Source organism: Nansenia antarctica (assembly GCF_963989245.1).
Source record: "Nansenia antarctica genome assembly, chromosome: 6".
Classification (NCBI taxonomy): Eukaryota; Metazoa; Chordata; class Actinopteri; order Argentiniformes; family Microstomatidae; genus Nansenia; species Nansenia antarctica.
Genome location: NC_137676.1, coordinates 46,258,381 through 46,272,928, shown reverse-complemented (window position 1 = coordinate 46,272,928; position 14,548 = coordinate 46,258,381). Strand labels below are relative to the sequence as shown.

General features: G+C 40.9%; 1 protein-coding gene across 1 annotated transcript in view; it reads left to right on the top strand.

Moving 5' to 3' along the window:
• The window catches only part of rerea (arginine-glutamic acid dipeptide (RE) repeats a), a gene marked incomplete at its 5' end in the record, with an annotated part of 72,112 nt that overhangs the window by 45,154 nt on the left and 12,410 nt on the right, over positions 1 to 14,548 (top strand). Inside the window, 2 exon segments of the mRNA XM_080535036.1 lie at positions 756 to 854; positions 8,138 to 8,218. Coding sequence (XP_080391162.1) covers positions 756 to 854; positions 8,138 to 8,218 — 180 coding nt within the window.

The following is a 14,548-nucleotide window of genomic DNA, read 5'->3' as shown; positions in this document are numbered from 1 at the left end:
TTGCAGTTTAGCACTAGCTAACTAACAGCTGATGGTATGAGTTAAACGATAAACGTGTGGAGAAAGAAAATGATCAAACAGCAGGAATTCCTTTGCTTGGCAACCTTATGTAACTCTCATTAGCACCCAGCACTAATCTGCTCAGACCAATTATATAGATAACTTTCCTTTTCTTGTAAACTGATAAAAAAATCCATTCCAAACAATGTCCTCTGAGAAGTTAACTGTTAAAGCATTACTTGCTGCCGTTCAACACGTTAAATCCATAACATAAGTATCGTACTTCGGGCATTCATCGAATTCAGTCAAAAACACGAGTCTTGTATCTTTTACTATTGGTTGCGTTAGTGAACATTGTGCTCAATAAGTTGGTTGGAAAAAGTTAATCTCCCACATGCAAAACTATTTTGTTTGATCGATGTCATCTGTGTCTACAGGGGGGCGTGGGGAGCTGCAGCTAATTTGCATTTAAAACTGAACACACAGAAACAGCACGCCAAGAACATGACTAAAACAGAGGCATAAAATCGGAGTGGTATTTTCAGCAAAAAAACTTACAGACGTATTTTGGGAACCTCAGAGACCTATATTAACTTGTTGAAAAAGAGTATAATATGGGACCTTCAATGAAATTCAATCAAACATGTTTTTGTCTGTTTCTGTAATACCAGTAGATATTGCATAGATTGAAAAGTGAGTATTCAAAACCCCTAAATGTTGAAATAATCATATCATACGGTGATGTCTCTCCTCAGCTTCACGAGAGCAGTTATGATGCAGGGAAGGCCCTGCAGCGCCTCGTTAAGAAACCTGTACCCAAGCTCATAGAGAAGTGCTGGTCAGAAGATGAAGTGGTAAGAGACGCACGCATGCTCTTTGACCTCCATACCACCCGTTATTATAAAATGTACATCGTCACAGACACTACATTAGCAGCCATTTGATATTGTGTTTTAACTTCTGGTGTATGACGTCATAGTATTTCTTGGGGGTGGGTCATATTATTCCAAATTATTTCAATGTAAGTATGGTTATTCAAAGGGATACATGTGTCTTTAGAGGGAGCTGTTGAGAGAGGGTTAAGTTGGTTCTGTATAGCTGGCGGTTAGGACCTCAGTGAAAGCCCTCATTGGATCCTAGCCCCTTCAAGACTTAAGAGCAGCTGCATCCTGTTTATTGCCTGCAGAATAAATCTTCACCGTGAAAGAAGGAAGAGGGAAAAGATTGAGGGCTGGTATTGTTGGCCTCCATTTAAATTTAGATTTCAGTTTCAGTGCAGCTGTAGAAGGGGTTTGAATTAGAAAATGGCAGCTTTTATTTTTCATCCAACATTACATACAAGTTGGGTTGGTGAGAAATCTGGGCTATAAATATTACATTGTAAACATGATGGAGAGGTCATCGCTAATAGGGTTGTAGTTTTGATACTATATGCAGATGTAATTAAATCTATTGTTGCAGACCTCATGTCCATAATTGCCACTATATTAGGATGAGTTTCGTACTTAAACCTAGCTAAAGATTTCCTGTGAGTCAGTCAGGCGGCATCAAGCTTATTTGTAGTACATTATTGTGTTTTCTTAGTCCAGTCATGCTTTTTAAAGCATCCTTCTTCTGCTGTTGATGGTTTTTGTTAAAACTATCTGTGATAACCTGTATTGTCAGACAGTCCTAAAACCATCAGTTCAGATGAAATTGAAGTGAAGAATGTATATTTATCCAATAATTGAACATGATGGGCACATTTGAATAAAGCCTTGGCCCGCGGCAGGACCGCATCTAATCGAAACAGATTGAGTCACCCTTCCTTTTTGTGGAATGGTTATGAATTCTCTATGTATGCATGCTAGCTGAAGGCTGGCTACACGGCTGCGCAGAGCTGATGATGATATTTTTTGGGGAGGGGTGGGTGGGTGTTACAATTACAGCAACAAAAATGGAGCAAAGGAGTTCAGTTTAGCATTTTGCAAAGGTAGTTTCTCATTTTCTCTATAAAGCAGCATTTACCTCTAAAATTACTTTCTTAATCTTGTGATGTAAATTAGGGTTATTGAATATTTGACCATGGATCATTTATCTTTTGTCTTTACATTTAGTCAAAGACATTTTTTATTATTATTATTTTATTCTTTACATTTGTTCGTGTTGTTTACAGCGTTGGGAAGATGTTTCTGATCCAGATACATTTTAGTGCGAGACCTGTTGTCTCTTAAGTTGTCCATGTGTCTTGTCTGAAGAGGTGGTCAGCAGGCCCTGTGTTGTAAACCCTCCTCAATGGTGTCTATAGCCCAGTGCTGGCCAGCCAAGGACACTGCTCCCAGTGATCTGATTTCCAGTTGTGCCTTTGCAGCCCCGGAGCCTTGAGGGACAGGTGTAAATGTACCCCCGACCTTGACACACACACACAGACACCGGCCCTGCTGCTCCTCATTTATTTATCATCCCTCGCTCTGCTTCTCCTTTCTTCTCCTCCCCCTGCAGGACCAACCTCATTATTCCTGCTCTTTTTTCCAGCCTGCCTTTTGACATGTGAATTAAAGTGACAGTGGGGGCCACTGAAATGACAGAATCAGCCTGTCTGCAGGGTCAGTTGTCACCTCCCTTCCCCCCAGTTAACTTCTCTTACCCCCACCGCTCCCTCTCTCTCACACGCTCTCTCTCTCTCTCCCTCCCTCTTTTTCTCCCCCTCCCCCTCCCTCTCTCTCTCTCAGGTCTGAGCCATGTCCTTAGTTCAGTGGCACTCTGGAAATAGTCACAACGTTCTACTGAGAATAATATCAGGGAAAGACAAGACCCCAGCGATGATCATTTGTAAATTATTTTATTCATGCTGGGAGAAAGTGACAACACTGCAAAGCAAAGTGTTGTTTCATTTTTATCGCCCTGTCATCGGCACTTGAAATGATGTAGCTGCAGCTTCTACAGCTACAGCTAGATTTTAGAGCCAGTGCTCTGTTCCCTATGCAATCTTTCATTATCTGATTATTTAGTGCAACATTCTGAGACGGCAAACCCATTACTTTTCCTCCCTGCAAGAGACGATGAGGGACTAGGCAATAACAAAATATACTGAAATATACCACTCATCTGAAGTCAATCTTTGCCAAACAAACCGTAAATAAGCAGTGCTAATAATCCATTGGCCAACAGGAGGAGCCATATAAACCAGCAGCAGCCTCAGAGCTGTGTGTTGTTATGTGAGAGAGTGTGATGATCTATCACCACTACGGGGAGTGGGGTCTATCTGTCAGCCGTGGTGTGGCTTATCTTTGGCTGTCTCTGCCGCTGATGAACGACTGTGGGACACCTTTGACAGCAGAGACGGGGGGCCGAGGAGCCTAGCTTGTGGAACGGCCCCCCAGTGGCGAAATCAAGACCTACAGACCAGAGACACACCCAGACACTGAGAGAGATCTTAACAGAATACTCTCTGGCTCCTACCAGGGTAAAGTGTGCACTGTTCTGACTTGTCCACCTAGGCTAAAAGTTAGGTGGATGTTGTTGGCCACCTGCAGCGGTGGCCATGTTTTTGGGCAGTTTTGTGGTATTGTCCCTGAAAGTCCTTTTAAGGTTGTTTTAGTAATTGCTTTAGTTTACAGGAAGGGAATGAGTCAGTTTCCTGCCACCTTTGCTACAGTAAACTGCATAGGAAAGTAAATTGTAAACTGACTTCATACCCACTTCGTAATTGGCACAATACTTGAAGTTGCTATATTGTTGTATTCTAGATGGTCCCATGAACATTATTAGGTATTAAAATTGCCTTTTCAAGATTTGAATACTTTAAATATCAGTTAGTGATTACGAGCGTGGCTATAGAGAGGTTGTTGTTTTAACTGTTATTGTGCCACTGTGGAGAGGATGTGGGGTGTGTTGCATCTGTAGTTGTGGTTTCCCCCGTATGTCAGAATGTTTTGATTTCCCCTCACCATGGCCAATCTCATTCGGACCGGTGTTAATCTTGGAACCCTTTTTTAGATTTAGTCAAATGTGTATACATTTGAATAATGATTTAGTTTAGTTATTGTCAAAATGACAAACTGTGGATCATTTTAATCCACTTAATGTAATTTCATTGTAGTCACATCACATGTGTATTGCCTCAACCCATGGTAAACATAAATAACTGACTTCCAAATGCGCAAACATACATAGCCTTGTCCTACCAATATTCTCTTACTGCATACACCCATAACACATTACTCTGAAGCAGATTAAAAGTCACACCCCTGGACAGGGCACAAGCTCTGCTTTGAGAGGATTCGCTGATATTGATCACACAATCTGTAGTTATATCATTACACCATGTGATTTGTAGATCAGTGATTCTAAGCTGAGCCTTGCTCAAGCTGCCCCTCTCAAATGAGAAGATTCACTGACTGTCATATTTTCCCTGCAGCTTGTGGGTGCAAAAGGTTTCTTCTCCCAAGGAAACTTTGCATTTTGTCAATTGAATTGACATAAGTAAAATAGCTACTTTTTCTACCGGGACCAAGCATATTTGCATCAATCTGTTTGCATCGATTGGTTCTGGCCAGATTGGAAAAACCTTGCTGGGCAGAAATTGTGTTTGTGGCATGCTATTCATTTTCCAACAGCATTGCATGGTTGCAATGAGAAAGTCTTAAAATGTCATGTGTACTTTTGGTTGGACCGAACAAACAATGTCATCTCTTCAACTCTTGTCTGTTTTAGTCAGAGAGATAATTTAATCTCATTTTTGTTAACTGAAATAAAGAAAAACTTTCGTTTGAGTTTTTTCTGGGTCTATTTAGTCAGATGTCGTCTCGTCATTTGCCATGGAAAAATGGTGTTTGACGAATATCTTCGTCATAATTTTTGTTGAAAAAAAATGAACACTGGTTTGGACATATTTATTGGACATATTTATCAGACTAGTTTTTTCCCAGCAGTTTTATTCAGTGATATTGTCTCTCGACCCTGGGGGTTTGTAAGTCTGGAAAGGTCAGCTTTTAACAATGGGTCAGGTATATTTACTCTGTACATTGTGAGTTTTTCTTTGTGTGGCATGTAGCTAAATGCTTCACTTGCCTCATTCTTTTGGGAACATGACATTCAAAAGTAATTATGATTTGTGTGTGCCCTGTTATAATGATACCATCTTTGTGTATATGCCCGCATGATCTTAACCAGTTTTACAGCTTTTAACAATCACGTTTTGAGCAGGAAGTACGCACACATTACAATGACCTTTTGAGCTGTTTGCTGTCTCTCTCCTCCTCCCTTTATATTTCTCCACTCCTGCCTCACAATAGTGTTCTGTTAGGCAGAGAGGGAGTGCAAGGGGAAAACCAGGGAAAAGAGCCAGTTCTCTGGAACACTTTCTGACAGAGAGAAGCCTGTTGTTTCAGCACAGCGGCTGGCGATTTGGTAGCGCTTCAACCCTGCCTTCCCCCTCTACTTCTCCCTCGCTCTTGCTCTCTCAGCCCCGCCTCCCCCGCTGTGTTGCCTAGCAACGGAGGGCTGGAGCAATAGGAGCAGTGGTAGAGCGATTCAGGGAGCAGATTGGCGGATGATTTATTAGCTGGGCTGGAAAGCAGTGAGCCCAGGCAGCTGAAATGGAGCCTTAAACTGGAGCCGACATGTATAGAGGGAGGGAGGGAGGGAGTGAGCGGGCAAGGGAAGGAAGGAGGGAGGGGGTGGAGGATGTGAGAGAGGGAGCGTGCATTCAGCCCTCGGAGCAGACCGACAGACAGGCAGTGTAAATAGTACAGTAGGGGAACATAATTAGGGTGACATAATTAGGACAGAGACACAGGCTGCTGTGGCAGGTCTAATTGATTTCTGTCTCAGCAGGTCTAGAGCTCAGACCCCAGGAAATGAAACAGAGCACTCACCTCTTCTGCCAAGAAGCAATAAATACATCATGCAAAATACCACATTGTCATCAAAGAGCCGCCGTTGCAGATTCTTTAGATGATTTTTCGTGCTGATTATATTTGTGTATAGACATGCAAGGATAATGTATCAATTTAATTGTCATGTTGCCTGACAGGTTGCATGCCGTTTACACTTCAAACAGTCCAAGGCATAGAAGTCGTTCCTAATTAAATAGTGAAACTGTTCAGTCGATAAACATAGCTATATTTCTGATGTACCAAGAGTTGGTCCATGTGATATTAGATTAAGGTTTATTGCCCCCAGAGTGTGGAGGAGATAGGAGTCGCACACAGGAATGCATGTGCACGGCTCCACCTACTGGCTAATCAACCGCACCTCCAGCCTGCCAATGCAAATTGTCACCTCCCACTCATCTCTAATACCAGGTCCTCTTAAGATTGTTTTTAAACAGTATTGTACTGTCTCCATCTGCCTTTTGATAAGGACTCTTTGGAAGGGTTGCATTTGGAGAGCCAGGAAAGAGTACAATTAATTTGACCCTTTTGCATTTTTAAAAATATATAATGACTATTTGCTTAATGTGTTGTTGTGTTTGTAGTTGATATTAAGAGTCATTATCTATAAGTTAGCTTGATTCAGTTATTCACTGTTCGTATTTAATTTGAAATGTTTCTATTGCACACATATTTCCCTCTTCTCTGAGTATAACAAACTCCCCTGTTTATTTTGCAACTGTACATTTCCTGAGTTACTTCTGTAAAATCCTCCTTCATTCTCCGTCAAACCTGAGTGTGTAAACAATCTGTGGTTACATAATACATTGTCCATCACATGGAACACAGGAACTCCATGTCTGGTTTTCCTGTTCACTTGTCTCCTTTTACCATGGCCAAGACCTTTCTCCACACAAATTGCCCCAGCCTTCCTCCCTCTCTTGCTCCCAGCCGTGTGTGCCTGTTTGTGTGTGCGCTCACCCCCAGCCCTGAATACATTTAAAGAAAAGCTGTAGTTTCCTCTTTAAAACCGCTAGGCAGTGGCTGGGGTGTTGATATGAAAAGAGCTTGGGTAGGGCTGGTCTGTGTGTGTGCATGTGGGGGGTAGAGGCATAAAGCCTGCTTTGGCACTCTGAGCACCGTCAGAACATGCTGGAGTGAAAGCCATGCCAAATGCCAGCATGCAGCACGAGGCTCCGCTCCTGGTTTTACAGCCTGCCACAAACCAGAGGCTCTCTAGCAGAAAGATCACATGTAAAGCCTTCCCCTTTGTAGTGGAAGAGCAGAGAGTGACAAGCTATTTCTTGCTTGTAAAAAAGCGGTGTACCTTCGGAGACTTAGTGGATTTGCCCCCTAATTTTTCCTTTACCTGTGGCTGGACATAGAGATTTGTGCCGTGCTCTCCAGGGACTTTCCCTGCTTTTTACCGGAGTTACTTGGTGGAAACGGTTGGCTGAGATTACTGAGCAACGGGACTCGCCTCTGGAACAAGAAAGTAAATGGGTTGGTTGTCTGCTTCGCTGGTTATGAATGTTTTCAGCCTCCGCTTTTATGGCTCATAGTCTGTGGCTCTTAAAGGAGAAGAAATGCATTTAGGTTTTTGTCCTTTTTTTAATTTTAATTCCTTTTTAATAGTTTAGCTCTTGTGCCATTCAGAGGTGTGGTGTAATGTTACCAATAAGTTTGCTTATAGAAGATAATTCAAGGTTTGTTGGGAAGTGCAGAATTGTCATGGCTCTGTCGTTGGTGTCTTTTTAACTCGTTTCAGTCAGTGTGGATTTTTTCCGCTTTTGTCGTATTTCTAATATCCTCCTCGATCTGTGTGTGGGTTATTACATGCTATATTTTGCACATAAATGTTGTCTTGTGCTTCATACAATTGGCTGATGTGCAAAACAAGAGGCTTTATAATGCTTAGGAACTTGTCAAAGTTAAGTTTTGACTTGCACTTTTGGGTTGTATGACTGAAGTTATATCCTCAATCATTTGTTGCTATTTTATTTATTTTAAATTGTTTATAAACCACATGAAAGAGCAATCTTAATGTCATCGTCTATGCCTGTCATTCTTCTCTTTTTGCCATGACATGGCTGTGTATGCACTCAGGAGTTTAAACGAAGGGTACAGAGGTGTCTAGATTAACATCAAACCACAGATTAACAGAAGGAAAACAATGTTTTGTCATGTTGATGGCCTGTATCTTCACATGTTTGGATTTTAATTGACTGTACTGAATGTTGCTGATTCTTTTTCTGTCTTTTCCTTTTTCTGAAAAAAAACAGAAGCGGTTTATTAAAGGGCTGAGACAGTTCGGCAAGAACTTCTTCAGGATTCGGAAAGAACTGCTACCTAACAAGGAAACAGTAAGCAATTCCTTGTATATTTAAGATCTCTGTTCAACGTGTGTATATATATGAAATATTTCACTTGGCTCAGATATAATGTTTGTCAAACTTTTGCAACGTTTTAGATACTACTGGTAACTAGTTTTGACAACAAAATTTCCCCATTGGGGACAATAAAGGTTTTCAATCAATCAATCAAAACTCAGTAAAAGGTGTTCTTGATTTTGGCATTAACAGTAAGAAATTATTTGCTTATATGTGACTTTTAGTGGTTTTAACCCTGATTACTTAGTATTGCACTCATCAATATCAGATTTTGGGGTCTCTGGAATTACACAAGGTGATGAAATTAGTGTCACCATAGAAGTTCAAGATTTAAGTCAATTAATAACAGTCAAACCTTATTTTGAGAACTGACAAATATGTAGTGAGAATGCAGTGTGAATCATGAAGATGAGTACTCAGTTGTCAATAACCCTAAAAAAGTGCTTTGATTCCCTTATTATGTATAATGAGGAAGCTAAAATAAAAATTTGACAGCATACGAGAAACGTGTCAACTTGTTAACTAGCATGAGCAATTTTACTCAGAAAAGATTTGCTCCTATTGATTTTTTAAAAATAAATAAATTGTAAATTAGCATGCACATAGCACTATATACAGTATGTGTGATGCTCAACCAAACATTTTTGTTTTGAAGATATTAGAGATGAGGTACTGTTCTATCCAACTTTGTGGTACTTGCTGAAAAGAAGGCCATGCTCCAATATCGCAAGCAATGAAAATGGAACACTGTTTTTCAATTTAAATCTAGCTTTAACTGTACACTTTATAATTAACGTCTTAGTATTGTTTAAAGGAAAAGTGGAATTATATTTAACAGTTTTTAGTGGAGGATTGTATTTAATTGTGAAGACACACCTAGAAACTTTTATTTTGCATGTACCTTTTTGGTCAGAATTATTTACTTATGCTGTGTTCAGTAAAACACATTTCCAATGTCATCCATCCTTGCTGACATTTGCCCAGATGTAGCAAAGTAAATATTGTCAAATCTGTGCAATTGAAATCTAATTTACAGACACAATGTAATCAACATTAAATAAATATCCTAATATTGATTAGGAAAGGGTACAATGACCCAAATCAATACAATCGTTTTAATGATTTATTTAGATTTGGCTTAAAGGTTTTCCAGTCATTGATATTGCTCCAACTGAGGGAGACAAGGCGAATTAATATCTGTCACGCTTAAAGGAACTCTCAATTGTTTTGTTTATGTTCCTTGGCGCAGAGATGGTTCTCTGTCAAAGTTCCTTACCTCGAGTGTGTGTGTGTGTGTGTGTGTGTGTGTGTGTGTGTGTGTGTGTGTGTGTGTGTTGTGTGTGTGTGTGTGTGTGTGTGTGTGTGTGTGTGTGTGTGTGTGTGTGTGTGTGTGTGTGTGTGTGTGTGTGTGTGTGTGTGTGTGTGTGTGTGTGTGTGTGTGTGTGTGTGTGTGTGTGTGTGTGTGTGTGTGTGTGTGTGTGTGTGTGTGTGTGTGTGTTAATGAACAGTGAACAACTGTGTAACCTGTTACGTGACAAACCCAGCTCCAACAATGATTAACCCAGAACAGTTTACTCACTACTCAGCCATTAATGCTGCAAATGACAATGACAGCAAGAACATGGTAAACACACCATAACATTGTAACTCCATGCCATGTGTTATCTACAAATTAGCTAGAGATGGTCTTTAAGTTACAAATAGTAAGTTACAAATCATGTAGATTTTTCTTCTTTTGGATACGAAGGGAATATGTTGAACATGATTGTAAACTATTCCATACCTTTCCCCTTAACTTTTGACATAAGTATGTTATGGTTTACTGAGCAATGCACACCTTTTGGTGCTAATTTCTGTAAAAGGAAGGCTGCTCGTTGTGGAAGACATGAAGATATAGTGTTGACAGAAATCAAGGGAAGATCAAAGGTGTTAGTCTATTATTTAACTTTGTCTGCTTTGAGTTTGAGAGGAAACATCTTTATATATGACACTGGCAGACTGATCGTAGCAGTAGTAGTACTGTAGTATCCCTCTTGATGTCACTCCCATATGCTTTGAAAGGGATTTTTTTCTAAATTAAAAAAACAATTGATTCTTTTTAAATAAGAGATGAACTTGTATGAATACAGATTGTCATAGAAGATACCTTAATGATTTGTACTGGTTTTGAAGTATATTACCTGATCAGTGGATTGGCTATAGAGGAGGTATTAATGCTGGAGGCGGAGTCTGCTTTGCAGGAAAGGTAATGGACCTCCCTCTGGAGTCAGCCCTGCCACCTTCACATTCTCCCCCCCTCCCTGCAAATGGAAAATAAACTGCCTTTTAAACATAAGAAAAGAGGAGAAAATGATCAAGGGAGCAAGGGGAGGGTAGCAGGGACCGGCTAAGAGGAATGAGGTGGGGGTTAGCTCAATATAGACACCATGAAAAGCTACGCTTGTTGTGCAGTTAAAAAAAAAAAAAAAAAAGAGAAGAGAGGGGAAATTTATTTTTTTTGCTTATGATTGAACTTGCTTTTGTGATGAAAGCCTGCTCTCCAAGCTTGTGCCAGTCAATACCCAGAGGAAAGCTCCATTTATTTTCCTAACAGCAATCTCTCTCTCTCGCTCACTCCCAACACTACGTAGCATAGAGCATAACAATCTCTCAAGATTTTGTAGGTTTAGGAAGAGAGAGAGATTTTCCCTATCTCTCTGCACAGACCTATATTTCTGTAATTCCACTCGCATGCCAAGATATTCGAGAGGGAACCATCTCACATAAATGAGGTTGTTCCTTCAACATGTTCTGCCCCAGGCCTCTATACGACCACTGTGCTGAACCCAGAGAGCAGCTATAAACCCCCCCTGGGCTGATGGCCAGGGCTCCAGAGGAGGAGCACTGTGCTCCTGCCTCTAACTGTTCCTCCCGCTAGCCCTTATTAGCTGGGCCGCTCCTTAAGCGCCAGCGCGGCTCGAACAAGGCTGTGCCAAGGGTAAGCACCCAGCGCTGTGTAAACACACCAGGCCTGACTAGCTCTCAGGAATGCTTTATATAAAGTCACATAAAGGCCCGGAGGGAGAAGTGGGTGTGTCGCCTGACCGTCTGCGCTGGCTCTGCTGCCACCATTTCCTCCACTCCTGAGTGGACGTCATGGAACTTGAGCTGGCTGCTCTCAACGTTCTAACAACTAAATATGCTGAAATGGCAGATCACTGATAACGTTTAACTTGATATAGCCACATTTAAAGGTTTTATGAAAAATTTGGTTTCAAAATATATCACTGATTGCCTTCCATAGCTGTACAGAGGAGATTAACAACTGTTTTGACAAAGTACATTAGTCTGGTAGAGAGGACTGTGCATGGGGTTTTTATAGTTTACAATCTTGTTGACCTGCTATTTATTGCAACTGTTATGGAAGGAATGCTGTTCTTAATGAAATGGCGAGTTGGTCCTTTACCTGGGAAGTAACTCTTTGTTACAACATTTATTTTGTAACAACATTGTATATGCTGTTGGTAATTTATTGTTATTGTTATATTACATACGTGAAATACAGACTTTTGTTTTTGTTTGACATCCCTAGTAATAACACATATTGAGCAACTCCATATATTGTTATTCCTTATTACTATCTAATGACATTCTGACACAATGTTGTTATTGCAGTTAATATTTTTACACATTGTTACACATGTATAGGGTAACTTGTTACCCATCACATTTTTTTGTTGCAGTGTATGTATGGTTTTGCCCTAGTTTATTTGGCTTCAGCTGCATTTTGGTATAGAGAACTATTCTTTAACTGCAGGTGCTGCTGGGTGAATCACAGATCTGGTTGGAAGCAGACAGAGTAGTAACTGCTACAGCATCCCTGTTAGAGTGTGTATTCTACCACAGGAGGAGACAGCCCCCCCAGGCCTTGTCATTTACAGGCCAGGATGGCCAACAGGAGAGCTGTGTTCTCTGCACAACCTCGCAGCAGATGTTTGCCCCTGTGCGATCTGTACAAACGTCAAATTGAATTCATTGCCGTGTCTTCACCCCAGCAGCGAGAGCCTTGGGGATGAGTGTGCGATTATAAATACTTTGGTTCAGGCACTAATTAAACCAGCTAAAACTAGTGGGCCTGCTCCAGTTGGCAGCAGCTGTCAGAAGTTGACAGAATGGCTTCCTTGTTTTGGTAAATGACAGAGGTGGGAGTAAGTCATACATGTGCAAGTCACAAGCAGGTCTCAAGTCTTAACCTTCGAGTCTCAAGCAAGTCCCAAGTTACTGTGGTGAGAATCAAGAAAGTCAACTTGAGTCCCTGCTATAAGCCAAGCAAGTCAAGTCAAGTCATTGCCCAGATCAAGCAAGTCACAAGTCAAGTCATATGAATGATTGATATGATTCTGATGATCTACCCCAGTTTCTACATTTAAACCAGTTAATTGATAGTGGTCATGAAAAGTTTTTTATTTTCAACATTAACAAAACATTTTGACATTTTGCGGCAGTCAATAACAATTCTCCTAAATGAACAACAAGAATAGTGTATAAACAAAAAAACACGTATATACAAATAAATAAATACATATAGCCTATATGGAATGGAATGGAATGGAATGGAATGGACTTTATTTGTCATTGCTACAGTACAGGTACCAAACAACGAAATTTAGGAGGGGTGGCTCCTATATTAAGTATAATGAGTTTTGTCAAGCATGAACTGACTTTTATGGGACATACTATTTGTCTTATTTTGTCCTGTCCATGTTCACACTAGCTAGCAGCAAGCTGATAGCGATCTTGCTGTATAGAAACGGAAGGTGAATAGTCACTTACAATGCGCTGCATTTGCACAAAATTGAAGTTGATAGTACTTTGTCACTCAATTGTGAGCGATGGGGTGCCGATATTTCTCTTGATCGTGCTACGCTAATGCTATGTAGTACTACAATAGCCTACCATCTATGCAGAGCAATGTTTTTATCATAGTTAAATAAACAATGTTAATCTGCAGCTAGGGACTCATGCTCGTTCCTTGGACTCAGCGTGTGGGACAGATCTCCCTGCACTAGCCCTCTCAGCGGCTTAGTTGTTGTTTTGATAGTCGCATTACAGTCAGTGTCTCGCTGCCATGACAGCTGTCCATTAGTCCCTAGTGGTTGGCCGCGTCCAGTAGGTTGCCAGGTTACGCTCATTGCATTAGAAGTCACCCAATCGCGTTTCAAAAACAAAAAAGTCTAACTTCTCAATATCTATAAAAATGCTAATATTTCATTAAAAAAACAGTCAAGTCCTTTCCTTGAAATTCAAGTCATCTGTCTCAAGTCTAAGTCAAGTATCAAGTAATGAATACCAAGTCAAAGTCAAGTCGAGTCTTTTATCAATGTTAGTCAAGCAAGTCTCAAGTCCTCAAATTTGCAACTTGAGTCTGACTCAAGTCATGTGCCTTGAGTCCCCCGTCTCTGGTAAATTATATAGCTTGTTTATGCTGTGGAAACATTATCGGTTGGGGGAAGCTCAAACCAGTATGGATTGATGTTCTTTCGGCGGACCACAGGCAATTTAGTTTGCTTTGGTGTAGTCAGACCCTGTTCACCTAATAGATGTAGCAATGGAGAGGAGGTCCCACAGTCATTGAGTTATTTGGTAGGCTTCACATTGTGGTTTGTGGCGAGGGCTCACCCCATAGTCAATATTATCCAATGTTGTGATATTTAGAGCATATCATGGAGCCGATCGTGACAACACCACCCATACACTTTATGTCCTTCGGTTCAGTCTTTTTTGCCCATGTCTCTACCATACTGAACAATATTATCCAATATTGTGATATTTTCTTAAGTAATATCATGACCATGGACATTTTCTTGTCGCCCAACCCTATTCAAGGGACTAGCTTATCAGCCAGGACACAAGAGATGGGCTCCCCTGTAAAAAGGCGCTGCTGCCGTCCGATCTGCTTTCATCGGCAAAAGTGCTTACAGCAGGAAAACACGAGTGCTGATTCTTCAGTGTGTGCATCCCTGACCTGTGAAAGCAGAGCTTATTCAGTCATTCTCCGACAGAAAGGCTTGACGCAGCAGGGATCGGCTGTCTATTTAACCGCCTTTCACACACACTGCTCCACAAGCCAAGGCCCCTTTCACTGTTCATTTTCTCCCTGCCCCTGTGCTTAGAGGAACCACAATCGTGAGGGTGTGTTTTTATGTCAAACACATTTTGACGGGTGTTTGCTCCTCCGTTCATTCCTATGGAAATCCTGCTGATATAAAGGCTTTTGTGTGCATTGATTGGGACAAGTAATCCTCATGTCAATTTAAACTTGCG